At 46.0% G+C, this 26,608-nt stretch overlaps 1 protein-coding gene across 2 annotated transcripts in view; it reads left to right on the top strand.

Moving 5' to 3' along the window:
• Positions 1-26,608, top strand: part of SLC13A3 (solute carrier family 13 member 3) — a 91,230-nt gene that overhangs the window by 27,728 nt on the left and 36,894 nt on the right. For both annotated transcript variants that reach the window (XM_006187649.3, XM_032461295.1), the window contains exons 2-3: positions 18,978-19,243; positions 21,570-21,733. In XM_006187649.3, the coding sequence (XP_006187711.1) occupies positions 18,978-19,243; positions 21,570-21,733 (430 nt within the window). The remainder of the gene's footprint in view (positions 1-18,977; positions 19,244-21,569; positions 21,734-26,608) is intronic.

Below are 26,608 nucleotides of genomic sequence, written 5' to 3'. Positions count from 1 at the left end.
TCTGAGACATAGAGGCTGTCCCTAGTTGTCTGGCACCCTGCTTTAGGGTGATTAGGTCAGGTAGATAGTGGCCTGGAGTGAGAGAGCCCAGTAAAATAAGGTGGTTTTGGTGGGGTGGGCTCTGGATTGGCTGGTTTACATTCAAAAGGCCGATGCACAGGTGAGTTGTTTACTATATCTAGGAATTAGCTAGCCCTGGGAGGTACGGACTCTCCAGGGTTAACAAGGTCCTGAGATGTCAGAGCAGCAATTTCAGAAACTAGAAAACATGGTTGTTACACTCTCCCATACTCTTCTCTCACTGTGGTCCAGCCTCATAGGCCTTCTTTTGGTTCTTTAAACTTACCAAGATCATTCCTACCTCAGGGCCTTTGCTCTTGCTGCTCTCTCTGCTTGGGACACTCCTGCCCCTGATCTTCCACAGCTGGATCCTTCTGGTCATTCAGGTCTTAGCTCCATAGGCACCTCCTCCGAGGAGTCCTCATTGATTACCCCTTCTCAAGAACACTTGCCCTCCTCATCCCACAAAACACTCTCTAAAACAGCCTCCTGTTCTATTTCCTTCATGGCATTCATCCCAATCTGAAATGATCAGTGTTTGTTCACTCTCTGCCCCCCACCTGCCCCTACTGAGCTATGAGTGATGTAAGAGCAAGGCCAATGTCTGTCTTGTTCCCTGCAGCATCTCCCATGCCTAGGACAGTGTCTGACACATGGTAGGTACTTAGTAAACAAGTGGATGAATGAATTTGCCATTGAACTCAGGCATTTCTCGTTTCAGGAGATGTGCATTTTCTAAAACCCCCACACTGCTACTAATTTGTGGAAGATCTGAACTAGAATCAGTGTTTCCAGCTCTTCCGTTTTTCAGCTGAGAAGACTGAGGCCCAGAGGGGCATGGAGGGACTTTCCAAGCCCCTCCCTGCCAGGTGGTCCCAGAACCCTCATCTTTGTCCCCTCCGTGCTCTCCTATCAGGTTTGACCCGTTGCTCACACAGACCCCTTGGCCTCGGAACCGGTCCTCTGAGGCCCAGCCAACTTTCCACTTTCCTGGAGTTGCTGCCAGGTGTGTAAACAGGCTGATGTGATTCCTGGTGATGCGGCGGGGTGCAAGATCATGTTTCCTGACCCGACTCGGCAGGACAATACCCTCCAAACTGATGAGCAGGATTTTCAGACACCCTCACACCTTGAAGACACAAAGTCAGCACCCTAGCTAGGCTGGACCTGGCCAGGGCCTGGAACAAGTGACACAGGTGTGCCCAAACCGCTCTCTCCAGCTGAGATGCATCAGGGAAGAGCGAGATACACGAGGCCACACCATCTCTGGCAAATCTTTTCCCTCCCCCGAGCCTCGATTTCCTCATCCGAAAAGTGGGCATAATGCAACCCACCTGCTGGGAAGATGTGAAAGTGCGTCGTGCATAGTAGGTCCTTGATAAAGAATTGCAGCTGTTGCTGTTATCTGCAAAATAGGGGTACCTGGCCCTCAGTTCTGCCTGCTTGTCCCTGAAATTCGCAGGGGAGGGGCAGCCAATGGGAAGGAGCCTTGCTTGGAGTGGGGCAAGGGGACTGATACACAGGACAGAACAGTGATCCTCAGTCAGATAGAGACATCAGAAGAGGGCTGGGGAGGCCAGCACGCCCCTGTCGGCCGGCCCAGTGATGCCCCTGCCCAGTCCCTTTTGCTCTGCTCTCCTGGGGCGTTGGGGTAGGTCCTCTCTCAGCCCAGCCTGAGATTTGATTTCAACCATATTGAGCTCTCCTACAGGCTCTGGTCCCTGGGAGGCTGCAGAAAGTGAATTCAAGTTTGTTGATGTCCTGAGCCACATGCCTTATTCATGCCCTCTCCTCTGTTCCCCAAGAGGCCATAGCCAGCACCTCTAGCATTTATGAAGTACCAGGCATGATTCAAAGTACCCAAATTTGCTTGCCAGCTCGTCTGTGCTCACCCCGGCTCTGTGGGGCAGGTGCTGTTATTATCCACATTCACAGATGGGGAAACTGTGACAATGGTTTAGTTGCTTGCCCAAGCTCCCAAGGCTTGGAAGCAGCAGAGCTGGGGTTCAAACTCTGGCATTCTAACTCCAGAGTCTGTGCTTTTAGCCACTGTGTAATGCAGGGTGGTAGACCCATTTTATAGATGAGAAGACCAAGGCTCAGAAAGGTGAAGACACTTGCCCAGCATCTCACAGCCATTGAATAAGTAGTGAGGCTGGCATTTGAGTTTAGGTATGCCTTGTTGAAAGTCCACACTCCTTCATGGTTCAGTGGAAGCAAGGAGGAAGGGAGTCATTGTACTGGATGGAGTGGGAGACATTAAGAAAGGCTTCTCAGAGGATAGACCTGTCATTCTGACACTGGAGTAGGAGTTTAGAGGTCTCGGGGAGCTCTGAAGATAGAAACTATCAAGACTGGTCAAATATGATAGTTAGGAGCTTTGATTTGGGTGCTTGGGTTCAAATCCTAACTTTTTAATATGCTGGGTGACCTTAGACCAGTTACTTAACTTCTCTGTGCCTCAGTTTTCTCATCTGTGAATGGGTATGATGGTAATTGATGATGCTTGTAAAGGGCTAAACAAATGTTGGCTGCTTTCCATGGACAAATCACACCCTGTGTTCTGGGCTCTGGGACATGCTCTAAATCTGGTTCTCAAGCATTTTGCTCCCCAGGAGACATTTGGCAATGTCTAGAGATACTTTTGATTGTCACAAGTTGATGGAGGTGCTACTGGCATTTCAGGATGCTACTAAATATCCTACAATACAGAGGATGGCTCCACAACAAAAAATTCGCAGGCCCCAAATGTCAGTGGTGCTGAGGCTGAAGCCCCCAGCCTAAATGCATTAGTTTGTCTGATCCCCTAGCAGGCCTGTGAGGCAGGTGCGGCCAAGTCCCATTTTCTGTCAGGGAAACTGAGGCCCAGAGAGGGGAAGAGCTTGCCTGTGGGCACACAGCCTGGCCACAGAAGGCCTCCCAGGCTGGAGAGGATTTGGAAACTGAGGGCATTCTAGGCAAGACAAAAAAAAACCCTGGCCCCCTAGCCCTGCTCCCGGCTCTGCTGTGTGGAGCTGACTGGTCCGCTCTGCCCTCGGCTCTCAGTGGGCAGGAAGAGCCTCCTTTCCCGTGGTTGGGAGAAATAACAAGAGATGCCCTTGTTTGCTGCCACCCACAGCTCCTATTGTCCCCTGATTTCACATGCCGCTCGCACCTTTCTCTCATGACAAGCCACTTTGCTGGCAGGCTTGGGAGGCCTGGAGAAGAGGGGGAGAAGGAAGGAAAAGTCTTTCTGCTCTTTTTAGCCATTTTCTGCCTCTGTCTGGAGCCCCCTTGGATTTCTCTGGAAAGGGCTGGAACTCAGCCAGACTTCTCATGGTGCCCGAGCAGGGCATTTTACAGCAGAGTCCAAAACACAGAAGTGTAGGCAGTTTCCTCAGATATGAGTCCTAAACCAGCCATCAACTCGAGAGACCTGGCCCTGTTTCCTGCTCCTGATCTTTTTCTTCTGTGGAATCTGGACCTCCTCCAGACCTTGTCTCTCCTCCTCTGGAAAAGAGGTCTGCCCAGGATCACTGGGCTGGTGTGTTCCCCAGAATCACTTTCTGGGAGTGATTATGAGAGTATGAACTCAAGCACCAGATTTCCTGAACTCCAGATGGGCTCTCCCACTGTCCCTCAGCTTCCTCCTCTCTGAAATGAGAACACTGAAAGGACCTACCTCAGAGGGGTGTTGTGAAGATTGGTTCAGATATACAAAATACTCTGGACTGCGCCTGGTCCTAAGAGGTACTCGGTAAATGTCTGCTGTTACTACGGTCAGTAGTAGCAGTATTGTTGTTTGTTTTACAGATGAGCCCGTGGATCCAGGGGTCTGGAAGTGCTTTATAGGGAATGGGGCTTTCTTCTGCATCCTTTTGGCTTCTTCCCTTTGCTCTCTGTGTAGGTAGTTGAGTTCTTTGAGCCTCCACTTCCCCACCCCCTATAAAATGGTTTAAAGCTCATCTCCTAGGGGCTGCTGGAAAGATTAAATGAGATCATGCTTATTCAGAGAAAACCTTCAGTGAAAGTTCCCTTGCCATTCTTGTTCTTGGCCTGAAGCCCAGAGCCCCAGAGACCTAAGAAATGAGGGACTGTGGGCAGTGGAGGGCCATTGTCAAGAGGGGATTGGAAACTCCACAGGTCGGGCCTCAGCATCAGGGGTCAGCTTTCCCATCACCCGCTGTATCGGCTCCCAGGATGCCTGGGGCAGGGCCAGAGCAGAGGTGGGATGATGGTAAACAGTAGAGAATTGAAAATGACAAGGGCAGGGCAGACCTCAGAGCCCTAGAGAAGTTAGGCAAAGTAGTGGGCACACAGGATGTGGCCTCAGATGATCAGGGCGGATCCCAGCCAAGAACTTGCTCTGTGGGTGAGAGCAAGGCACTTCCCTTGCCAGCCTCGGTTTCCCCATCTGTCTCATGCGCCCACTTACCTCCTGGGGCTGTGGGGAAGAGCCAGGGAAACTAAGCAGTTTGTAAACATTGGAGTGCCCTGCACTCCAATGTAAGTAAAGCAGAAATTGGGATCTACCCATCTTGTCTGCCAATGTGCCTCGAGCACCTGACACAAAGGGTGCTTAATAAATATGTCCAGAATGAAAATGGTTTCCTTAGTGTTTCCTGTGTGCCAGGCACTATCCACAAGTGATGATTACATTTAGTTTAAAAGTACTGAGCACCTCCTACATGCCAGCTACTATTCTAGGGGGACGTGGCAATGAACCAAATAGTCACAAACCCTCATATGTACAGAGGTGACGTTCTAGAGGGGGAGACCTTTAAAAAGAAAAAAAGGCAAGCAGATAAATAAGTAAGATTTATAGTATGTCAGATGATGATAAGTGCTGTGGAGAATAAAATCAGAGAAGGCAGGGAGCCAGGAATGGGGGTAAGTGCAATTTTAGAGTCAGGAAGATTTTGAGAAGGGAACATTTGAACAAATATCTGACATTGGAGCCAAGGCTTGAAGGAGGTGAAGGAATGAGCCCTGAGCACATATAAAGGAAGAGCGTTCCAGGTGAGGGAATAGCAAGTGCAAAGGTCCTGAGGTGGGAGCATAATGAGTGTTCAAGACTATCAAATGATCTCCCTGGGTCACACAACAGCCCTTACAAGAGACTAACCCCTGGCCCCCAGATCACAGAGAGACTAAGTTAAAAAGCTTTGATGGAACTTAAAGGCAGAACCCACCCCAATGCCTTTGGCAGGATTTCACTTCAACCAAAGAAAGACCTGTTAGTACAGGCCTCTAGGTGTGGGACAGGCTGTCAGGAGCAGGGGGATATAGAGAAGCCCTGAGGGGGCTTTAGACACAAACCCCCACCTTGTGTTGAAGGGCCCTTTGAACAGATGGGACGACTGAAGCCCAGAGAGGGGAAGGAGCTGCCCAAGGTCACACAGTGAGTTGGCCTCTTTTTCGGAAGAACTTGTTCTGTTCTCTTCTGGCTGAGCCAGGCCGCTGGGGTCTCTGGGATCCCGTGTACCTGCCACCCCACCCCTCTCTCCTTGTCTGACTCATGAATGATTAGTGAGGCCTGGGCAGCAGCGAGGTGTGAGCTGCCCCAGGAACACTTTTAATGAATGGCTCAAAGAACTTGAACTTGTGACAACAACCTGCTAATAAGTCCAGGAGTCTAACACAGTCATTCCAGAGGAAGGGGTAGAGGATAGGGCGGCTGGCCCCGGAATCTCCTGGGGCAAGTCATCCTCTCCGCTTTCTCCTCTTTCCCCCATTGAGTCTTGGGCCCAAATAGACACAGGTGGCTCCTAATTGCTTTCTCAGACTGTTTTTGGGCTTAAGAGAGGGTAGGAGGGAGCCCTGGCTGGAAATCAGAGACCAGACTTGTGGGCTGTCCACTGTGTCCCTCTGGGTCACCCTGAGCTAGTTTTAGGCTTCACCCTCCATGCCTCAGTCTCCTCCTCCAGAAAGTGGGCACTCTAAGATCAGCTGGGCTTAACCTTAAGACTCAAGACCAAGAGAGGATGTGTAAGGGCCTGTAAAGTGCTTTTCTGTTGAATATTGGGCCTTCCATTTCCTTTAATAGCACCTACCAGCGTGTGGGAGGAGCAGAAGTCACATTAAGCTTAAGGGGCTTAGCCCAGAACCTGCACATAGTAAGTCTCAGTAAATGCTGGCTGTTTCCATCATGGTTATTCTCCTCGCTGAGCCCAGGACTTTTGTCTTGCTGGGTCTTTAGCCTGGGCCTGCTGTGTGTGCTCCAAACTCCTTTCCTTTTGGGGTCAGCATCTGTGTGCTACCTAGCATCATTGCCATCATCCCTACATGGCAGACGGGAAGTGCCTTAGGGATCATTGAGGTGAACCTTCTCATATAAAGAGGGCAAGAAATATGCCAAAGTAACAGAGTCCACCAGTAGGAGGTAACATTTTATATTTATATATATATATAGCTTACCCTGCCAGGCATTGCTCCCCACACTCAACCTACTTTAACTTATTTAATCCTCATAACAATGACTCTGTGAGGTTGAAACTCTTACCATCATTTTCATCATCGCCATTTTATAGATGAGGAAACTGAGGCACAGATTTAAGTCACTTGTTCTAAGAAACGGTAGAGGCAGGATTCAAACCCAGCCACTCTGGCACTGGATGCCAAGCTCGTGACTCACAGGCTCCTCTGCTTCTTGGCATTGGGTCCTGATCTTAGCCCCCATCTCCTAGCTCCCTGTCCATTGCTCTTTCCGCTGATCCCAACAGCTCCTGCTTCTCGAGGGCTGGCCATTTTCCAGCTGTTGTGTCACTCTGCTGTGGTGACTCTGCGATGCCATCGTTCCTAGGTTATCTCTCAGCAAACTGAGGTCCAAGCCTGCCCACGTTCACTCACTCCAGTAATAGGTGCCTGAGCCTTGATGTTTCAAGTGCTCAGTGGCCCCAGGGATTTTGACCACTATGTAGGCCCAGCCCGGGGCTGGGGGTGATGAAGGGATACTGAGAGGTTTAAGGCGTGGCTTTGGCCTTCCTAGAATTCAGCGTTCAGGGCTTCCCACAGCCCTGGCCCTGGACACTGCTGGGGAGTGGGCCTCTAGTGGCAGCAGGAGGGCACCACTGTGGGCAGCTGGCCCTGGTCCTGCTCCCCAAAGGGCCTGACATGGAGCTGCTGGTGCCCACTGAGAGCCTGGTCACAGCCCAGTGCCCTGACAGAAATGCTTACTGCAGCCCAGCGAGGAGATGGGATGCAGGAGGGCGGGGATGGAGGGGATGCAGTTTCTGGACAGTTCCCGCCCTGGGCTGGGAGAGAATGCACCATTTCTCTTTCTTCTCCTGAGTGAGGAGGGCAGCCCTGGGGGAAATGGGGGAAGAGTTGACGAGTGTCTGCCTGGAAATCATTCCCCAGCTCAAAAATTAACTGTCTGACATGGCATTTTCTTCTTTCTCCCCTGTTACCTCTGTGTGTTTTGCCTGCAGACTTTAATCCCTGTGGTTATGGATTGGCTGAACCCAAGAAGCTGGGATTTCTTTGGCGAGGGGATTATAAGGCTTCTGTAAGAAAAGTCTGGGTTGGGTTGGCATGAATCAAGCTGGTCAGTGAGTGTGGGGAACCCTCACCCGGTTCTTGCTCCCAACCAGGGCCAGGACTAGGGTAAGCCAGGTGAGGCACTCAAGGGGCAGAGTTTAAGGAGGGACTCACTGCCAGGGTGGTGCATCTGCCTCAGGCTGTTCCTAGCTCAGCTCCCAGCTCCCAACTCCCAACTCCTGATAAACCTCAGGGCACAATGGTCTTTCTATGAAGAAAGAGGCTGTGTGACCTCAGGCAAGCCACTTTCCTTCTCTGGGCAATCATTGTACTAGGGGTTCAATTAAACCAGGGTTTTTCAACCTCAGCAATGGTAACATTGACTCTACTGGGAACAAATAATTTTCTGTTGTTGGGGGGCTGTCCTGGGCACTGCAAGAAGTTGAGCAGCATCCCTTGCCTCTACCCACCAAATGCTAGTAGCTCCATCCCCTCCAATCACCCAAAATGTCCCCATTGATCCCTGGAGGTCAAAATCATCCCCTGTTGAGAACTACTGGATTAAGTAATCTCAGGTTCATTCTAGCTCTGATATTTTAAGATTCATTTAAAGATTTAAGAACACTGTATTTGAAGCTCAGCTTTAAGAAATTAAAATTGTATTATTAAGAATGAAGTAACATTAATATATGATTATTAATCATTAATACAACATAACAGTAGTTCATATTTATTGAGCATTCCCATGTGTCCATCGCTGGGTCAGTAGTGACTTTACATTAGATAAATCACTCTCCGAGGTAGGTACTATTATTATGTGCCTACACCATTCAAGGAAACTGAGGGTGAGGGCAGTTAAATAACTGGATCACACAGGTAGAGTGTGGAAGGATTGCGTTTAGAATTCGGGCTTGTCTGATTCCAAAGCTCATAGTATCTCTACTGTGCATGTTTGTTGTAGGAAGAATAGAAAATACAGGTAAGCCAAAGGAAATATAGTACTTTCTGATGACAAAATTACTAAGTGAAAGACACTTGTGGTTTAAGTTGGTGGACTCCAGACTTTTCTATTCCATTCACCTTCTTGAAGTGGTCTGGAAACAGCAACAAAAATCAACAAAAGGGGAAGAAAATGCCATCACTGATGAAAGAAGGGCAGACCACAACCCCACCCCCGGTTTGTGAAGATGACCTGACAGCAGTGATGGGGTTTGGACCAAACTGTAGAAGGGAACCAAGAGTGCACATGCTTCTGCAGCTCCTGGAGGGAGGCAGACTTCTCCAACTCTATGAACACTTCCTAATCCCGGCAAAGCCTGAAACATGCATAGGGGAAGGAAGAGTTGCTGAGATGTGTGACAGTTCAGAGCTCAGATAAACTGGATGAGGAGGCTCAAAGACCCTTGGCAAGAAGCAGAATGTTAAAGTGGCAGGTGGAAGGGAAAGGATGAATAATGACCAGCTATGTAGTTGGAAGGGTTCTAGTTTTGTCTCTCAGTAAATCAAAGAGATTTCAGAGCTCAAGGAGATACTGAAGAACTGTGACCTTCTTGAGGCTTCACACTTAATCTCCACACTAAGTCTATGGCTTAGAGTAGAGAGGCGTTTCAGGGCAGTGCTGGTGAGAAAGGGTTCTGAGATAATCCACAGGCCAAATGCATAGATCCCTACCACTCAGCTTCCTCCCAGCCGCCCTCCCCATACTTTCCTTTAACAAAGAAGTGGTTTGAAAAAAGTGGCCCCCCTTCTGTGATAAGTAGCCAGCATGGGACCTACAGAAAGATAATATGAGAAATAAGAAGGAAGAGAACGTCAACTAAAAAGTAAACAAAGAATAAATACTGGAAGAGCAGTGTCATGAGTAGGAGAAACTACTGAATAGACGTTTCTCTGTGCAATATGGAAAAAAATTAAAGAAATGATGGCCTTCCTAAAATAAACCTCAAGATAAATAAAAGGGTGAAAGGAGAGATAAAATGTAGACGGAGATGAAAAAAGCAGTGTTCTGAAAGTGGATGGAAGAGAAAAATAAAGCCACTTTATTATAAAAGTTCTATTAGAAACAAAAATGGAGAAATATTAAAAACATAATCAGGAACATGTTACACAGGCTAAAGAAGATTGGACACAATGAAGTGGGCAAGAAAGAGTAAGAAAGGATGAAAGAAAAATGATCATTATGGAAGATAAGGAAATCTAGCTCATGCAAAATTGGTGTTGCTGAAGAAGAAAGTAGAAATCAAATAAAATGAAAAAACAATATTGGAATCTTTACTAGGAGAAAACATCTCTGAAACCAAACTAAATTAACATGCAAATTTTTCGTCTCCTAAAAAAATGGAGACTCATCAACACTGAAATATATCATGGAAACATGAATGAACTTGAAGGGTAAAGAAAATCTTATGGTTGTCCAGGCAAAAAATTCAATGAGCTATAAGGTGGAAGAAATCAAGCTGGACTCAAATTTCTGCACAATGACATATCTACTAATTCTCAGAAAAAGAAAGTGTAACCCCAGAATTTTACAGGTACATTATGTGTGTATTCAAGGAATGTCTTCTTTAAAAAAAAACATATTGTTGAAATTTGGAAAAACAGAACATATAATGAAGATATTCATTCATAATCTCACTCCCAAAATAGTCTGCCTGTCAAGTACATATTTCAAAATGCTTTTGTGTACATTCATTGCAGTGGGGTTCTCTGTGATGTAGACATTGCAGAGTTATTACTCCCAATTTGCAGATGAATGAACTCAGGCTCAGAGGGTTCGGTGACTTGCTACAGGAATTCAGTGCCAAAACCACTACATCCAGGCTTCCTGGCCCTCAGGCTAGAATTCCCTGTAGTAGCTCTGTCCAACAGAACTTCCTGCGATGATGGGAACGTTCTGTCTGCTCCATCCAGAGTAGTAGACACCAGTCTCGCGGAGCCACTGAGCACTCGAAATGTGGCTTATGTGACTGAGAAACTGGAATTCTAAATTGTATTCAATTTTAATGAATTCAAACTTACTTAGTGCATAAGTGGCTTGAAGCTACTGTACTTGGACAGCCCACCTCTAGAGAGTTCCTTGGCATTCTTTTGCCTTCTGGAAAAAAAAGCTGACCACTTCCCATTTCACATCCACATTAAGTTCTTCCAAAACCTGGCCTCTGGAGTCAGCCTTCATAATTAGTACCAGCCTTCTGGCTCCTGGCACCTGTCTTCTCTCCTTTAGGCCCCTGGAGGTTTTAGCTGAGTCACGCCAGCTTCTACTGGCAGAGGGAACAGCCTGGGGATTTGAGAGATGTTTCACCTAGAGCCACGACTCCATCTAACTCCTGGGCCACCTCAGCAAGATTGCCCTTCCCACAGCAGAGCCTCTGGACAGAACAAAGTGACAAAGGGGCAAACTGCTGACTCTTGAGATGACCCAGAAAGTGAGCTGGCAAGAGCAGACACCTCCTCCTACCTCTGAACTCCAGAAGTTAAAATTCAAAAGAACAGGGCCTTGGGATCATGTGACTCTAGCCTTCTACCCTAATCTGCCCTTGAGGGACCAAGGGAAGATTCCATTCTGTAGACACGCAGACTGAATCTTCATGTGGCCAGGTGGCTGGTCTGAGTCCACCCAACAGGGGGCCCAGGAGTAGAGGTGGGTCAGATGTGCTGTGTGCTGGAGTAAAATCATGGATTCATCTGAATTCCACTCCCTGATCCACTGTTTAAATGATAACCAGGACCAGGAGCCATAAGATCTGCTCTCATGCTCGGTGTGATCAGAAAGAGATCATGCCTCCTCTGCAGACCTCAGATCCTGTTCCTGTAAAATGGGGATTTTAAAATAGAGAAGGAATTTTTCATAGAGCATCCTGTGATCCCTAGTAATCTGTGAACAGCTTGACATTAGATTCAGAGCTGTCTATGTGTGAATACTGTTCTGGGATTTTCCACCAATTAAAACCATTTAGACAAGAGGTCATAAATTGGTGATGGTGGGTTTGATGCCTTTTGCCGATGTGTTTTTTGGCCCACAATTTCCTTTTAATGAGAAAATCATTCAAAACTGTGTAATTTCATAAAAAAAAAAAGCACAATTTCAAGCTTCTCTTGAAAAATCAGGAGATCTGGCATCATGGGTCACTTGTTTCCCCGTGGCAAGAGTCAGAAACTAAGCAGCAGTTGCTATTTTTAAGGGGCCTATATTCCCTACTTTTCCACAGTCCCCACTTCTCCCTATTGCACCCATGACACTGTAGTCCAATGCCAGCTGTAATTTATCATCAAACTTGGGCATTTCATCTGGTAAAAGAATGGTTTTCTGTACCCACAGCACTGTCAGAAGTGCAAATCAGACATGAGAAAACAATGTAATTTTTCTTATGCCAGCTTTGGCTCATTAAGTTATCCCTTGTATTTGAGTTTGTAATGCCTGATTTAGATCATTTAATCATTCATTTAACAAATGTCCACGAGGCCCTGAGGATAGAGGTGAACCAACACAGACAAGGGCTCTGTTTGCATCGAGCTTACGGTCTGGTGGGGAGAGAGCTAAGGATAAGTGAAAAAATGAGAAATACTTCAGCTATTGGTAAGTGCGTGACAAGAATGAGGCTGGACGGTGGAGATCAGACCACAGAGAATAGCGTGGTCTGTGAAGAGGCAACCTTTGAGATGAGGCTGCACAACCAGAAGGAGAGAGCTGGGCAGAGATCAAGGTTGCGGGCCAGGCGGAGGACAAAGCAGGTGCAAAGACCTGGAGGTGGGAACGGGCTGGGTCTGCTTGGTCTCTGAGAGCTCATGGCTTAGTGTCCATAGGCCAGCTCTCTAGCCCCTGCCTCCACGCCTCCTCGCAGACTTTTGCTCTGGAAGCCAGTTCTGTCCTTAAGGCCCAGCAGGGGTGGAGGGGTTGGGGTGAGGGGCAGCAGTACTTACTAATTCCTCACCAGATGTCTGGCATTCAGCTGGCAGTTCTGAATCTATTTGCCCACAGGAAGCTCCGCTGGGGCAGGGAAGATATTTGGGGTCACCTTGGCCCTACTCCAATCCCTAACCAGCAAGGTAATGAAAGACTCTTGACCCATTCACTGCCAAGCCGTGCGCGGGCCAAGGATTGACTTCTCAACTTCTGCCGTTTCCCCGGCCAACACGGGCTGTATCCGGAGTCATTTCTCCACCAAGGATTGATGTTGACGTCCTGACAAGAGCACCCAGAGAGGGAGGAGAGAGCAGGACGGAGCAAGGGAAACAGAGAGAGAGGAAAGAGGAGTAGAGGGAGAGGAAGCATATAGGCTTGAGACTCAAAGAATGGGAGCAATTGCAGGGATGCTGGAGAATAAGAGGATGCAGGAATTTGACAAGGGCAGTCGTGGATCATGGATCATGTAGAGTTGAGGAGTGGTGCAGAGTGCAAACTCTGGGTCAGACCGCCTGGGTTCACATCCTGGTTCTGCCTCAGCAACCTACCTGACTTACCCTCTTTGCTTCAGTTGTTGCATCAGTAAAATGGAGATAATAACACTTGCCTCCAAGTGTGGCTGAGGAAGGGAATGAGTTAATGCATGTAAATTAGTAGGAAAAGTACCTGGGCAGTTGTAAGCACTTGTTCATTGTTAGCTCTCATTATACTCAGAGTCCTTTAAATGTTTAAGGGCAAAGAGCTTAAAAATTAGAATTTCTGTTTAGATATGCAGTTCATGAACTGCAACACTACCCTGAGACTGAATTACCTGGGTCACAGCTTTACATGCATGACTAAATCAATGTCTTTTATAATCCCCTCTGAAAAATAATAGGACCTCTCATTAAATGAATTAATAGATGTAAAATGCCTAGAACTTAATACTCAAAACATGTTGGTGGTTCTGGTTTTCGTTATTACCATAATTATTCTCCTGCATAGTGACATGAGGCAGGATTGAAAAGGCAACTCTGAACAGAGCTTCTCAGTTCAGATTTTCCAGGTGATTTTTCATGCCCCTGACCTCAACCATTATAATATTCTCTTTTCTTTTCATGCCTTTGTCAGGATAACCCGGGGAACAGCGTTACCCTGGCCTCACAAAATGAATTGGGAACTGCTCCCTTTTTCTTTAGTCTCTGGAAAGGTCTGTGTAAAACTGGTATTCTTTAGTCCTTAAATGTTTGGCAGAATTACCATTGCAGCCAGCTGGACTTAGAGAGTTTTTCTGGTTTTGGTTTCTGCAGGAAGGTTTTTAATGATTGATCTAGCTTCTTGAATAGACAATGAAATATTCAGCTTTTCTGTTTCTGATGGTTGAATATGTTTTTCAGGAAGTTTTCCTGTTTCCTCTAAGTTATCAAATGTGTTGGTATAAAGTGTTTCGTGTTATTCCTTTAGTATCCTTTTGAAGCTGTTAAGATTAGATTAGTTCATGAGGGTGGGGGCTCCTATGATAGGATTATAGCCCTTATAAGAAGAGAGCTTCTCTCTGCATGCCAGCACCAGGGAAGGACCAAGTGAGGACATTTGAATGAATTGACTAAGATCTGCCCTCTCTGCATGCCAGCACCAGCGAAGGACCAAGTGAGGACATTTGAATGAATTGACTAAGATCTGCCCTCACCAAGGTGGGTGGGTATCATCCAATTAGTTGAGGGCTTCAACAAGACGAAAACGTGGTGCAAGGGTAGATTCCTCTCTGTCTGCTTGGTCTGAGCCATCCATTTTCCCCTGCACTCAGACATTGGCACTCCTGGCTCTCAGGCTTTCAGACTCAGATTAAGACTTACACCATCAGCTCCCTGATTCTCAGGCGTTGGGACTTGGACGGACCTACCAGCTTTCCTGGTTCTCCTGTTCGCAAATGGCAGATTGTGAGACTTCTTGGCCTTCATAACTGCTTGGGCCAAATCCTATCATAAATCTCCTCCTATATGTAGTTAGATATATTCTGTTGGTTCTCCTTCTGCTCAGAAGACTAAGACAGGTGGCAGCAACCAGTTGTACGGATTAAAATGAAATAGGATAAGGGGATGGAGACAAGGGGTATCATGCCTCTGCCATACAAGGAGCCAAGATCCCATCTTCTTCTGCTTAAAACCTGGCTCCATCTCTCAGAAGCTGTGTGTCCTTAGGGAAGCCACTTGACCTCTCTGAGCTATGGAAACTGACTCTCTAGCTGATTGATATTCGGGTCCTTTTGTAGATTCACAGGTTCCCAGCCCTAAGAAGACTAAATTGGCCAAATTTGCTTTTTTGTGGTTTGAACCTTTGGATACATCAGCTTTCTGGGTGGTCCCTGAAATGCCACTGGCAGAACGTGGAGATTCCAGGAGCTTCTGTAAACAGGGTGCTGTTTGTTGTACTGCCACTTTCCTGCATCTTTGTTTGCTGTACTGGGAGTATGTGGGATGGGCCTGCTCCTCTGTTTGCCTCTGGAGAACCCTGGAATGATGCCCTTTGGATCTAAGCACCTACTGAGGCAAAGAAGGCCTTTTCCATAATGGACCCAATGCAGGGTCTCCACCGCCTGGGGGGCCCCAGTTTGGGGTTCTAGAAACATTTCTGTCACATATCTGTTATCTGACCTTTACCCTCTCTGGTCTCAGGGTTCACATCTGTAAATCTGGGGAAATGCTAGGGGGTTGGTGATGGTCTTATTGTCCTCCATTGAACTCTTGTATCAGGGAGGGATTAGGGTTTGTCATGGTGGGTGAAGGGAGGGAGGACGTAGAGGGGCCCAGTGGAGAGCTCCTCATCCCCCTTCTCCCAGAAGAACTCCTTTTTAACTAATCTTTCATAATTTGTCTGTTTTATATTGTGATTCAATATACAATTTTGCCTGGACAAAGGGCTAGAAGTTAGAGATACTTATAGATCTGTGATTATCTAAGATAATCTAACCCCTGACATGTAAGGGTCTGCCTGGTGTAGGAACCAAAAGGATGTTGAGAAATCAAAACTTAGGCATGTTTTTAGTTGTGAGATTTGATTCCGTGTTATTTGCTTTTGTTTTTGATCTTTAAAGTGTATGTCCAATGACCTGACTTCATGGAAATAGTCATTTCAAGTGGTGGTCATTTGTTTTTCAGTTATTCCTCCCTGACCCCAAGAAGTCAAAACTGTTAGAACTAATAAGTGAATTCAGCAAAGTAGCAGGATGCAAAGTCAACACACAAAAATCAGTTGCATTTCTATACACTAATAACGAACAATCTAAAAAGGAATACAGTAACATCAGGAAGGATAAGATCCTTAGGAATTAACCAAGGATGTGAAAGACGTGCAGTGAAAACTGCAAAATATTGCTGAAAGAAGTGAAAGAAGACATAAATACAAATCTTCCTTGACTTGTGATGGGGTTACATCCCAATAAACCCATTGTAAATTGAAAATATCATAAGTTGAAAATGCATTTCATACATCCAACCTACTCAGAAATCATAGCTTAGCCTAGCTAAGCCTACATTTAAGGTAGCTTAAACGTACTCACTTACATTAGCCTACAGTTGGGCCAAATCATCTAACACAAAGCCTACTTTATAATGAAGTGTTGACTATATCATGTAATTTATTGAATACTGTACTGAAAGTGAAGAACAGAACGGTTGTCTGAGTACAGGATGGTTGTAAGTGAATTGGCTGTCTACTCTCAAGATGGTGAGGCTGACCGGGAGCTGTGCTCCCTGCCGCTGCCGAGCATCGGGAGAGAGGATAGGACTGCCTATTACTAGCCTGGAAAAAGGTCAAAATTCAAAATTCTACTAAACATCTATCACTTTTGCACCATGCTATAGTTAAAAAAATCCTTAAGTTGAACTGCCATAAGTGAGGGACTGGCTGTAAATTGAAACATATCTTATGATCATAGTTTGGAAACAATATTGTTAAGATATCATTACTACCCAAAGTGATCCAAAGAGTCAGTGCAGTCTCTATCAAAATCCCAATGATTTTTTTTTTTTTTTTTTTTGCAGAAAGTGAAAAACCTACCCTAAAATTCATATGAAACCTCAAGGGAGACCAATTAACCAATACGACCTTGAAAAAGAACAAAGCTGGAGGACTCACACTTCCTGATTTCAAAACTTACCACAAAGCTATAGTAATCAAAACAGTGTGGTACTGGCAAAAAGACAGACATAGACCAATGGAACAGAATAGAAAGCCCAGAAATAAACCCTCATGTGTATGGTCAAATGATTTTTGACAAGAATCCCAAGACCATTCAATGGGGAAAAAACAATCTTTCACCAATTTTTGCTAGGAAAACTGGATAGTCATATACAAAAGAATGAAGTTAGACCCTTATCTAACATCACATACAAAAATTAACTCAAGTGTATTCATGATCTAAACTTAAGACCTAAAACTATAAAAATCTAAGAAAAAAACATAGGACCAAAACTTTAGGACATTGGATTTGATAATGATTTCTTGGATATGACAGCAAAGGCACAGGAAACAAAAGAAAAAATAGACAAGTGGGAAAATAGGATTTGTTGTAGAAAAATTCGCTCTGCAAGAGACTCTTTGTAGGTCTGTAAATTGCATGAGAAAATGTGAGCACTGATACAAAAACTAAGGTACTTCGGAAATGGAAATTCTCCAACGTAGGGCCTGTTAAGCAGAGTCTCAGGATGTGTTTTCAAGGTATGGAAATGGGTGTGGGTGTGTCTCACAATCTTCCATCAGGAAATGACAACCTCTTTCTTCCTCCTGCTGAGGCCAACTGGAATTTCCCTTGGCTTCTCTTTTTGCCTTACACATCATAACAGATCCATGGCAAAGCTATTGGGTAATACCTTGGAGATAGATCCAGAATTTGACCACTTCTAATTACCTACACTGCTCCCATCAGACCCTAACCACCAGTATATCTTGCTTGATTATTGTCAAAGCCATCTCATTGGTCTCCCTGGACCATTGGACCTTGCCCCTTTCGATGAATTAATCATTGTGTCTGCACGTAGCTTGATGCCTGTCCTGTGTAACTGAGGATATGTTCTGTTAGATTGATGCTTGTTAGGATGGAATTCAGTTCAGTGTCCTCTGGAAACTGAATAAAGTTAACAAAACTTATTATGAGTAGGAAATAAGAAGAATAACATGGCACTAGACGGCACCAAATCCAAGAAACAGTCTGTGTTCACTGGAACACAGAAGATCATTGCCTTCAAAGAACATAAGAAAGCAAAGGAGGGCAGTCAGCAGTTCTGTTCAAACAGTGACTGAGTGAATAACAAGACATTATTTATTATGGATCCTGTGGGACACTGACGTGTCAGAAGACATTATCATTATTACCCTTTTGTTTCACCAGCAGGTGAATAATTTCATAGGTTTTGACAAATGTACAAACCCATGTAATTGCCTCCTCAGTCAAGGCCCAGAGCATTTCCATCACCCCAAAGATTCCCCTTGTGCTCCTTTGCGGCTCCTCCCACCCCTTTTCCAACACACAAATGTCCAAACCCGGCCTCGGCAACCACTGATCCATTTTGTTTTGAATCTCTGAAATTGCACTGTCAACCTGTCATAAGCTTTAGTATTTAGCTGATAACAGCTGTGGGGTCCTTGGTGAAGAGAGCTGGCTCTGGAGCAGATTGCCTTGTCCTGCACCACCACTGCCTTCCTAGTGACTTCCTTGCATTCCAGCTTCCAATCCTTCAAATGGTCATAGTAGTTGTACCTACTTCACTGCGATCTTGTGGTGAACAAATGGTACCTGATGCTTAATAGCCCAATAAATATCACTTATTATTATTACTATTTACAGAGTGTGAACTAGGTGTTGGGCATTGTGCTAAATGCCGTGTATGGATGTGGCAGTTGCTACTGGTGCTCTGCTCACTTGCCCATTGGCACTCGCCACTCTGCACATGCCTATTGCTTCTTACTGAACCCGGGATGCTCTGCACCAGTGTGTGCTCTGGCTGCTGCATGGGGCGGGCTGGAAGTGCTGGGGAGTTAATGCTCCCAGGAGCAGCCCTCAGCCAGTGATGACTGAGAGTTGACAGATAAGTAGCCAGCTTCCTTGCCTTCCAGGGGGACTACCCTTCCTTGCCTTCTGAGGCGTGACCTACCCTGTCTTCCAGGGTCCCCACTGGGATTGAGCCCCAGCTGCCCACAGTGGTGACCTTCTCATTAACACACTCTGTCTTGGCTTCCTTTTCTGTTTCACTTCCTCACTGCTCTTCCAGAACTTTCTGGGATTCCCTATCAGGTGAACTACTTTCACACTCATGCTCATTTCAGGGTCTACTTCTAAGACAACAGGGTATTTCATTTGACCCTCAAACAGTCCTATAAGATGGACGCATATAGCTTCCTCCTTTTATAGTTGAGTAAAACGAGGCTCAGATAGGTGACAGCAGCTGCTCAGGGTCCGAGCCTTGGGCCCTTTGCCTCCCCAAGGAACGTGCCTTGATGGGCCCTGTTCCTTGACCTTTTTCCCCTCTGCCACCCCAAGTTGTGCTGACTCTCCTGAGCTTGCATCTCCCCTCTGCAGGAAGGTCGCTGCCTGTTTATTATCCTGCTCATGGCGGTGTACTGGTGCACGGAGGCCCTGCCTCTCTCTGTGACAGCCCTGCTGCCCATCATCCTCTTCCCCTTCTTGGGCATCCTGCCCTCCAACAAGGTCTGCTCCCAGTACTTCCTGGACACCAACTTCCTCTTCCTCAGTGGTCTGATCATGGCCAGCGCCATCGAGGAGTGGAACCTGCACCGGAGAATTGCCCTCAAGATCCTGATGCTAGTTGGGGTCCAGCCGGCCAGGTAAGACCAGGTAATAGGCTCAGCCTAGAGGTGGGAAGTTGGAGGGACCACATCTCCTGGAGCCCAAACCCACTCTTCCTGGTCTGATCATCCAGGGCACCAAACTCATAATATCCCGTCATGAGTTATGTATTCGTTTCTCAAATATTTAGTGAGTCCCCTCTGTGTGCCAGACACAATGCTAGGCTCTTGAGCAGTTCTCAAAAGTGCATAAGAATCATATGGGAAGCCAGCTGAAATGCTGGTTCCCAGACCTCACCCTCAAGGATTCATGTCCAGTGGTTTTAGAGGGGGCCATATTAGCAATGTGACTCAGACTGCTCAGGGCTGAATCCCACTTTTCCTGCTCTGGGAAGTGACTTACCTCTTTCTGCCTATAAAATGACAATACAATAGCTTGGACCTGCACAGTAAGTGCTGGCCATTGTCATCCTCGTTTGCTGTTTACCAGCCAAGATGACAGAGTAGGTGGGGGAGTGGATGGAAAGATGGCCTTGGAGAGACAGAGAAGGTAGGATCCATTCCTGCAGGGCCTCTGGTCCCCCAGCTAGGATTTGAACTTCTATTTTAAGAGGATTGAATGGCCTTTAAAATAGGGTTATTGTTATTCTTTTAATTTATTTTTTACAATGTGTTGAATCTTAAGGATTCCTTCCCAGAATAATGTCTTTAAATGCATAAAGCACAACACATAGAATTTAAAACAACCACAACAATCACAGCAAAACGCACTTATCCAAATAAATTTTTTAAACACACAAACTTGTGATATAATACTATACGTACTCCTCTATTAATACAATAAATTATGAGCTCTCGCAAGGAGGCTAATAACTAGTTCTGAGGCAGTTTTGAGTGTCCCTGTAACTATTATAATACGCTATGAAAATATCTGTCACCTTAATTGATGACTAAGTCCCCTCCTAATACTGCTGAACATGGTTGCCTATGTTTATCACTGAAGGAAATATTTAATTTCTACTAGGTGTTAGTAAAATAAAGGGTGCAGCTTTCACCCCTCATTTCCACCCTAAATTATATCCATTCCCCACCTCCACCCCTGTTACGAATCTCTGCCTTTTTTTTTTTATCTCTACTTTAAAAAATTCTAAGCTGGGGAATGACATGACAAGATTTGCATTAAAAAATTTTTTCTTGGCTGCAATGGGGGAAGCAGATGAGGGGGGAGAAGCTGGATGTAGCCCAGGCAGGACACTGTTCTGGGTGTCCAGATGAGAGAGGGTGACAGCATGGCCTAGGGTGGTGGCACTGGAGATGGACAGAATGGATAGATTTGAGGGCCCTTTTGGTGATGGGAATTGGGGTGATGGTTAAGGAGAAGAAGGTTCTGGATAACTTGTAGTTTTCTAGCATCTGCTCTGGGCCAAGCAGTTAGGCTCCTAGGTGTTTTCTCATGGAGGAACTCTCAGTCCTGTGGGAGAGATACCATCTGTAGAACTGATCCCAAGACAAAGCAGAATTTGATACCCAAGGGACACGCTGTGCTTTATGAGCCCACTTGAGAGGTAGGGTGTGACTTCTTCCTGGGGGGGATTATATTTGACCTTGAAGAATAGGTGGGTCTGCTATCAAATGTATTTTAAAGTTACAATGATGAAAACAGTATGGTACTCGTTCAGAAATAGATTTTTAAAACACAAAATAAATAATCCAGAAGAAATCTAAATCCATGGGCAGGGGAAGGATTCAATAAATGGTGGGTTTTGGAATAATTGGTTTATTCTTTGAAACAAAATCTACCAAGATCTGACTTTATTCTGTACATCTAAATAAATTCCAGGTGGATTAAAAGTTCAATGTAAAGAAAAAAAATCACTAAACTTAGATTCCTGTGGGTGGGAAGGACCAAGCAATGGCAGGCAGGCAGGCAGGACATCAAGGTGTGTATGAGAGCTGGTGAGAAATTCAGCAGAGCCTGAGCAGGGGTGCTTGATAGGACTGGGAGGGGAAGTGGGAAAGGAGGCTGGGAAGGCCGTATAGGGTGAAATAGTGGAGAGTCTTGGTGCCAAATCAAGGCAACTTTATTCTGCAATGGGAGCCATCAAGGATTTGGAGCCAAAGGAGGGAAAATTTCAGGGATGATGTGTCTTTGCTATTTTATCTTGGGTACCTGAGATCAGTTCACTTACATACATTGAGTCAGTTTCCTTAGATCTACCGTAAACATGGTGAGTGGATTCAGCTTCCACTTGATCACTAGCTCATCCTTTTTGGACCTTAACTTTCCATCTGTAAACACGTGGGGTGGCAGACTGGGACTGGAAACCTGAATTCTGGATCTGCCTCTAACTCCCTCTGTGCCCAGGCTCATCCTGGGGATGATGGTGACCACCTCCTTTCTGTCCATGTGGCTGAGCAACACAGCCTCCACCGCCATGATGCTGCCCATTGCCAGCGCCATCCTGAAGAGTCTTTTTGGCCAGAAGGAAGTTCGTAAAGACCTCAGCTGGGAGAGTGAAGCAAACGCAGGTAAGGCTGTGGAAGGGGACTGGGAGCAACTCCACCAAGGTGGAGGAGTGGGAGTGGGGAGATCCAAAGGGTGTTAGGGAAGGCAGAACGGCTGCCACATCCTGCCTGCTTTAAATGTCTTTCTTTTTATTTACATTAAAGTATTTTAAAAGGTAGCTTTAAAATGGTACATGTGTGGGCAGAGATTGCAGTATTGTTTCTTCCTTTGTCCTTTTAGTAATATAACCCCTACATGGGTACATGGCTGTGTGGAGAAAAGGCTGCATGCCCCAGCTTCCCTTGCAATCAGATGTGGTCATGTGACCAAGGATAGCCAATGGGGTATGAATGGGAACGGTGTGTGCAATTTCCCGGTCCTGCCCTTCCTGCTTCCAACTCCTGCTGTCTGGAATGTGAATATGATGGTGGGGGCAAGAGATGGTACCGAGGACCCAAAGCTAGAAGGTGCATGTTGAGAGACGGATGGTAGATCTGCCCAAGAAGCTTTGGATCATTTACCCCAACTATCACAGCAGACATTATCTATGGAGACCATGGGCTTGTGTGCTAGTTATATTTTTTCAAATGTTTATTAAAAATAAATATTATATCTGTTAAAAATCATAATATTGATCCATGTGCCATCTCAGTTAATCTCATTTACCGTGATATGGGTATTTCTCCATCATGCAGTAAGGGGTCTTGCTTATGTTATTTCATGACAGCCTTGAAAGCTAGAAATGATTATACGTACTTTACAAGGGAGGTTCAGAGAGGTGAAGTGATATGTTCAGAATCAATCACATTGTTGGTAAAGTAGCAGAGCCAGGATCTATGCAAGGTCAAAGTCTTCTGCATGGAAGGGAAGAGTTGCTCTATAGCAGGGATCGGCAAACTTTTTCTGTAAATAACAAGACAGTAAATATTTTAGGCTTTGCTTGCCGCTCTGTCACATCTGCTGACGCTCTGCCCTTGCAGGGAGAAAGCATCCGTAGACAGTATGTAAATGAGTAGGCGTGGCTGTATTCCAATGAAATTTTACTTACGGGTGCTAAAGTTAAAATTTTGTATGATTTTTACATCATGAAATATTCTTCTACTGATTTTTCTCACCCACTTAAAAATGTTAAAACCATAGCTGGCAGGCAATGGGCTGGATTCAGCCCACAGGCCATAGTCCGTAGATTCCTACTCTGCAGTGTTGGTTTCGTTGGTTTTCTGTTTCCCCTGAGTCTTGGGGCTCCAGGAGAATGGTTCAGCCTCATAGTCACGTTGGGGTGGCAGCAAGCAGTTAAGACTCTGCTCCTCCCGTTTCAACCCCAGCTGCCCCCACTTTATCTACTTTATACACTGAGCTTCTGAGTAACAGTCACCAATGTTTATTGAGCACTTACTTTATGCAAGATCTCGTCTTAGGGCCTTACGTCTGAGTGATGTTGAGTTAGCGATGACCACACTTAGAGGAACGGAAATGAAGGAAGAAGTAGAGGATAAATTAGCCCCCAAGGTCACATTGTTTCAAAACAGTGGTGCTGGTATTTTGAATCCAGGCTGGTTAACTTTAGAGCCTGTACTCTTAACCTCTTTTGTTCTGCCTCTCACAGAAGATTTTTTTCCTAAGAGTTTAGTGGCAAAAAAAAAAGTTTGGAAGCCAATTCCCTTATTATATGAAAGAAATGAAAGAAGATGAAAAATCTGAGACTTAGGAAAGTGAAGGGACTTGCCCAAGGTCACACATACTGGGTGCATAGGTGAAATTCAGAGTCTTTTCCCTTACGCTGCAGGATGTCAGAAGGCAGCAGACCCTGGGAGGCTGGGGCAGACACCTACTTTTGTAGGTGGTGAGATCAGAGGGAAGGGATTGGTTAATGATCAGCCCTAAGACCTAAAGCTGGGGTAGTTCCAGTGCAAAGAGAGATGTTCCCTTTCATCCAGTTTCTGTGCTCTGTTCTTGTGGCAGAAGGTGAGGACAAGGGTGGAAGGAGTAGAGACTCTCTTCCTGGGCCAGGACTGGGGTGAGGAGGCGTCATGAGGGACACCGAGAGAAAAAACAGTAAGGGTGATGTGAGCTATCATATTCTGTAGACCCACCCTATGCCAGACACTGCTAAATTTTTCATATCCATTAGCTCATTTAATCTTCATGACAGTACTACAAAGTAGATTATCCCCATTTTACAGATGAAGAGACTAAGGGTCAGAGGGGCAAAATGATTTTCCCAAAGTAACATGGTGAATTAGTTGCTGAGCTTTGTCTGAATCTGGAATCAGTACTTAGAAGCACCATGCCAGAGGGAGATAGAGCCTGGGGCAGGGCGGGGCTCACTGGATCAGACTCCTCAAGGTCCTCAGCCTTGGAGGGCAGCCTTGCTGCTTCTCTCCAGTTCTTTTACCCAGTTCTGCTGCTTGCACTGCCTGGGGGACCAGGGCCACGTGGGTGGTGGCTTCTCCTGTGTCCTTCTACATGTATGTTCTCATTAGATCCTCCACTTCAGCCCTGCAGGGGTGGCCCATTTTACAGAGGAGGAAACTGATGGGCAGAGTGGTGAAATATTTGCCCAAAGTCCCTCAGCCAGTAAGGGATCCCCATGGCTTTTGAATCTAAACTCTGTCACCTTTCCCCTCCTTTTCTCTGCCCAGAGAAGGCTGGCTTGCCACCCATGTCTTTCCTTTAGGAGTGCCCAAGATGCTGTCTTTACAAAAGCAGTATTTTAGGCTGAGTCGAGCACTGCCCTCCTTCCTTCTTCATTCATGAGGCCGGGGGAGGGGCCTCCTCCTCTATAAAATGAGGACAAAACCTCCCATTTCGTATATAGCATGGTGAAGCTTCCATGAGGAATGACAGCCTGGCGCATGAAAGGGGTTAATGTGTGTCAGTTGTGCAACTGCTGTTATATAAAAACCCATATATAAAAGCCATTAAAAGAGTTCCAATTGCTGACTGTAAAAAGTAAAAGTAGAAAGTGAAATGTAGAAAGTCAAATGGTGCAGCCTCTTAAAAAAAAGAGAGAGAGAGATCCAGGAATTGGGAGGAATGGGTAATAAGACCCTACACCTTGATTCAGGTTGAAGTTTTATATGACTCCTAGCTGAGAGGGACTTAATTTGTTTATTGTCTGTCTCCGCCATGGACTCCAGGTTCCATGGGAACTTGTGTCATCTTTTTCATTGCTGTGAACTATAGTATTGTTCACCAAGAACACTGGCAGGCCGTAGGTGTTCAATAAATGTGTGGAATTAATAAATGAATAAATGAATGAACCCAGTTACTGAACTGTTCCAAGCCTCAGTTTCCTCATACATAAAGTGGGGTATTAATACTTACTACCTAGGTTGTTGTGAATGCTAAATGAATTAATGGATGTAAGCCTGCCTGGGATCTTTGACTTTCCCTGGGGTGCTCTTTACCTAATTTGATACCAGAACTCTTTTCCTGAGGGCCTTCCATGTGCCAGACTTCAAGAACATTTCACTCACACCAGGGAGGTTAGACTAGAGTTAGCAGTTCCAGGTCACACCTTCTGAGAGCCAGGTGGTGCCTTCGGAGATGGAGGGAGATTCAAGGGGTAGGGAATCAATAGTCCTGACTCTGCCACTAACCCGCTGGGCCCTCTGGATCCCAACCTTAACTTACCTCCCTGGGCCTCAGGTTCCCTAGGTGGAAAGAGGAAGGTAATAGCCCCGCCTAGCTCCCCCAAGCTGTTCTGAGGCTGCTGTAAGATTCCAAATGTGAAAGTCCTCAGTTCCCCCGCCCAATACAAACTCTGGGATTGTTATTATTTGAATAAGACCTTACATAAGCACCAGTCTCCTAACCAGCCAGCGATTTCTGGACCCAAGAAAGTCAGAACCTTTGGAGACTTTGGCCTGTTTTTGTGTGGTCACATGGGTCACAGTGGCCACAGGAAGCATAGAGATGAACCCTGGATGCATGATTAAGAGTAGGTGAGTTGCTACAAGCTGAGTGCACCTTGGTTTTCCTGTTTGTATTCAACTTCATCTTCATTGGTTTTATTATCATCACCATTAGAAAAAATAATGCATGATATAAAATTTTTTATATTACTAATTTGCATAAGGAAAAGTGAAACTCCCTCTTTATTAATCTTTTTTTTTTTAATGGGGATTGAATCCAGGACCTATGCTACAGATACGTACTGTTTACAGTTGTGTGTGTGTGAATCACCTCCTCTGTCTTGTCTGTAGCACATACAGTTATATGTCGAGGCTCTCCAGCTCAGATGCTGGCAGCAGCTGAGTTCCATGGATAAGAAAAGGGTCCAGGTGGGCTCTGTGGCAAACTGGTGGGCACACACCCCCTCTAAGGTCATGGGCAACCACTGGAGGCTTCAGTTCCCCATCTGTAACTTCAGGGGAGTCTTCTTGACCCTGGCTACACAAAATAATCACCTGAAGAGCTTTTAAAAAATACTGAGGCCTCAGCCCTACTCCAGAGCCACTAAAGCAGAACCTCCAGGATGGGTTCTGGGTATTCCTAGGAAACGCTAATGTACATCCAGGGTGGAGGAGGGCAGCCTATTGTTATACCTGAGATGCTGGTGAGCTCTGCGGACATCTGATGCTGCATGACAGCTGTGGTCCTGACCTGGGTGGGATGCATACAGAGTGAGCTGAAGACGGGTGGGGGCTAGGGAGTCACTGGGTCAGAGTTCTTCCTGTCTGGCCATCCCCTGGGGAGTGACTTTGCCCTCCAGCATCAATGTCCTATTAACAACTCTTCACTTCCTGCTTCAGTGCCCTGGCCTCCGGCCTCGTGCTTTGCATGTGGTTGTGTTCCCATCACGGGAGCCATGAGGCCCACATCCACATGGCCCAGGGTGAGTTGATCTGAATTTAACTTTCAGATCCCCTGCTGGTTGTCAGCAGGGCCAGCCT

This window comes from Camelus ferus, chromosome 19, assembly GCF_009834535.1.
Source record: "Camelus ferus isolate YT-003-E chromosome 19, BCGSAC_Cfer_1.0, whole genome shotgun sequence".
Classification (NCBI taxonomy): Eukaryota; Metazoa; Chordata; class Mammalia; order Artiodactyla; family Camelidae; genus Camelus; species Camelus ferus.
This window is presented reverse-complemented; position numbering and strand designations above follow the sequence as displayed.